Source organism: Dendrobium catenatum, unplaced genomic scaffold (assembly GCF_001605985.2).
Source record: "Dendrobium catenatum unplaced genomic scaffold, ASM160598v2 original_scaffold_62511, whole genome shotgun sequence".
NCBI classification, from domain to species: domain Eukaryota; kingdom Viridiplantae; phylum Streptophyta; class Magnoliopsida; order Asparagales; family Orchidaceae; genus Dendrobium; species Dendrobium catenatum.
This window is the reverse complement of record NW_021380961.1, coordinates 267,955-271,097: the sequence shown is the minus strand read 5'-3', so window position 1 is coordinate 271,097 and position 3,143 is coordinate 267,955. Positions and strand designations below refer to the sequence as shown.

Below are 3,143 nucleotides of genomic sequence, written 5' to 3'. Positions count from 1 at the left end.
ATAATGTATTAAATGATTAATATCATGATTATTCGATAAATTTTAGGCTGACTTTCGACTTCTTAATGTAACCCTCAACTTTTCTTATCGAGGACTTTGGACCTAACAATGACAATATTACAAAATTATTTCTTAAATTTAAACAAATTATAAGAAATGCAAAGAGATTATTTTAGAAATATTTAAGTGATCTGATTAGTTTGATATAAAATAAAACTTAAAAGTGAAGATAATATGTTTTAATGAAATTCATAAGTTATAGGATATTAAATAGCTGCGAAAATAAAGTTAATTTTATTAATTTTTAATAAATTATTATTTATTAACCATCAGCTTCGATTCCATTGGACTGATAGTCCGGTCCGATTTTGACAAACTTGAGGAGAACTATTTACAAAATGCAGTCGGTACATTTTCAGTCGCTTGCATGCTCCACTGTTGCCTGCTAGGCTTCGTCGAGAGAAACCGCAGCGGGATCTCCCATGTCACGCGCCATAAGGATTGACCGTGTTGCTGCCGCCGCCCTTCGTTATAATGTCCGATCTCTCTTCTCCGACAATTCTTTCGCCGCCTCAGTCACTGTGGATGGCGAAGAGACTGGTCTCTATGGCTTCCCAATCCTGAAGACAGCCAAGGGTTTTCGAAGGTTCGTGGATGAGGCCATCGAAAGGTAATCTTCCAATTTTATAATGTCTCAAAATCTCAAACACCAATCAAGTTCTTGTGGCTGATTACTCTAGATTCCTGTTCCAGTGCGGGGGAGCTCGCCTCCCGTATTTCGCAGATGCCACCCTCGGAAGAAGTCATCAATGCCATGGATGAGATCTCTAACACCGTACGATTCTCCATTTCGTCTTGCATTAATAATTTTAGCACTTCGGCTCCCGGAGCGGCCTAAGGATGTTGTTGCTGTGCAGGTTTGCTCCGTCATTGATTCGGCGGAGCTCTGCAGGAACACCCATCCCGATAGGTAATCCACTGCCTTCTATTAGTTTTGTGGTAGTTGAACCTTTAGTTTCTTTTATTTATTTTGGTTAGAACGACTAGTTTCTAAAACAGCAGTTTATCCCATTTTGGACAACTAATGATTGTTTTATGATGGTGTTCTCTGAAACTCAAACAATGCTACTATGATTTCTTTTGAAACCTGACAGAACCAGTAGGGTTTATCACAAAATGTCTTAAATATTCCTAACCCGGGATATCGTAACAAAGCTATTACTATTACCGAATTTTATAAAAAATTCTAATGGTAGTGCTAGGGCTCCGGGAAAACTTTTACAATGACAGAGTTAGTTGTCCGTATTTGTGAATATTATATCCTTGGTTACAAACTTTTGAAACTGTTGTTCTTTTTTATGAAAAGAGTAAACTAGGAAGAGTTTAATATCAATAAATTTTAATTTCATTTTTATTTTGAACTAGGGTTTTGATTAAATTCTTGTCTTAAGCTCTAGTTTTGCTACCTCTATTGATTTATTGTTGATGCTCATCAATACTGATGTTTTAGGGAGTTTGTTGAGGAAGCAAACAAGGCATCAATGAGGATTTCAGAGTATTTACATGTGAGTTGCACTGTTTTTTGAATTCATTGCTATGTACGTGTTACACTATTACCATGTGCTATCTAGCTCTCTATTTTATTTGCATGAGCTTTTAAACAGTGTTGGTTCTGGCGTGCAAGCATTTCAATGGTGTTCTTTTTTTTTTTCTGTGAAAGTTGAGGTCACATCTAGCCAATTTCAGCCAAATAATCATAAGTATAGAACTATAACATTTATTTCATGAAATATTTTCCAAAAAAAAAAAATACTGATAACTATAATTTGTAATTTCTCCATCAATAAGCAAAAGAAAAATCACTTGCAAGTATGTTGTAAGAAAATCAAAATAAAATATTATTAATTGAGGCTTAGTATCCATCAGGAGTGAAATTTATGGAATCCATCTTAGGAAGCAAGGAAAAATCCTTCCAAGGCCACAAGGTATATAGCAAGGAAATAACAACATGTTGGATGAGTAACCAACACTAGAACCACAGTTGTAGGATTCTCGAGCAGCAGAAAGAAGCAGGCAACCTGGCTTTGTTACATGATAAAAACAAAAAACCTGCAATTGTTGTAGAAAAGAGCAAAAGATCCAATATCCCCTTTTTGATTTTCATAAAGGTGTTGAAAATTATCACTACTTCCAGCAAAATAATAGGAAATGTTAATCATTACGATCTCAAAACAGCCACCAGACTCTAGAACAGTTAACCCAACATAAAAGAAGAATGATGAAAATAGTGCTAACCATGTTATATTCATCTGAAATATATACTAATGATATTATAAGGTATAATGCTATTAATTTCCTTTTTCTGCATTTAAGCCGGATGGCAAAGAAAATTCTTTCCTTAACAATCCCAAAGTTAGATCTTTCTCCACAAGAAATGATGTTGTTTCTGTCCCTTCAAATGTAGAAAGCAAGTATATGCATGGACGGGAGAAAGAACTTTCTAGTCATCTTGCAAGTAATATTATCAGCATGAAACAACACTTCTTTAAAGGTGCAGCCCATATGAAAGTAATTGCAATAAGGAATACACTAATCTAAGAGGTTAAAGGAGACTGGGCACTCAAAGAAAGTAATTGCAATAAGGGATGCACTAGTTTAAGAGGTTAATGGAGATGGGGCACTCAAATAATAGGCGCACATGAGCTTTAGAGTTAAAATCACATAACACAATTTTTTGTTGATATTAAGGCTGCTGTTATTAATTTTTTTTAGTTTAAAGCCCCTTTATTTGGATTTTTTATGTAATACTTAAAAAGAAACTTTAAACCAAATAAAATTTTCCCAACTTATCGAAAAGAAATAATGGTGAAGTGATTTGTAAACCCGTTTTTGAGAAAAAAACCTATTTGTCCAGTCATCCATAGGTAATAGAATAGCCTCCAATAAGCGTAGCATGAATATGAGGCTAGGCATTGTTAGTTAATAGATTAGCATTAGATAGGTAAGCAACATCCTCCAATAGCAATGAAATCTCTGACTTTGGCATAATGGGGTAATTGAATTATGAGAGACAATATCACCATATGTATCATAAAAGAGGAACCAAAGATCTAAGGATCATGAAAGAAGGATAAATAGCTCCA

General features: G+C 34.6%; 1 protein-coding gene across 1 annotated transcript; it reads left to right on the top strand.

Moving 5' to 3' along the window:
- The first annotated feature begins 376 nt into the window (after nucleotides 1-376).
- On the top strand, nucleotides 377-2,598 carry LOC110099525 (mitochondrial intermediate peptidase-like). The gene is made up of 5 exons (XM_020826712.2): nucleotides 377-670; nucleotides 754-835; nucleotides 918-970; nucleotides 1,511-1,565; nucleotides 2,374-2,598. Exons 1-5 carry the CDS (start codon nucleotides 483-485, stop codon nucleotides 2,596-2,598), a joined length of 603 nt encoding a protein of 200 aa, XP_020682371.2. The 5' UTR covers nucleotides 377-482.
- Nucleotides 2,599-3,143: the final 545 nt, after the last annotated feature.

What these genes read in the sequence shown, in the direction of transcription:
- LOC110099525 (XM_020826712.2), top strand. Translation starts at nt 483, where the DNA reads ATGTCACGCGCCATAAGGATTGACCGTGTTGCTGCCGCCGCCCTTCGT. An exon ending in GTGGATGAGGCCATCGAAAG is followed by an intron (nt 671 to 753) that starts GTAATCTTCCAA and finishes TTCCTGTTCCAG; the next exon opens with TGCGGGGGAGCTCGCCTCCC. An exon ending in AGGAACACCCATCCCGATAG is followed by an intron (nt 971 to 1,510) that starts GTAATCCACTGC and finishes CTGATGTTTTAG; the next exon opens with GGAGTTTGTTGAGGAAGCAA.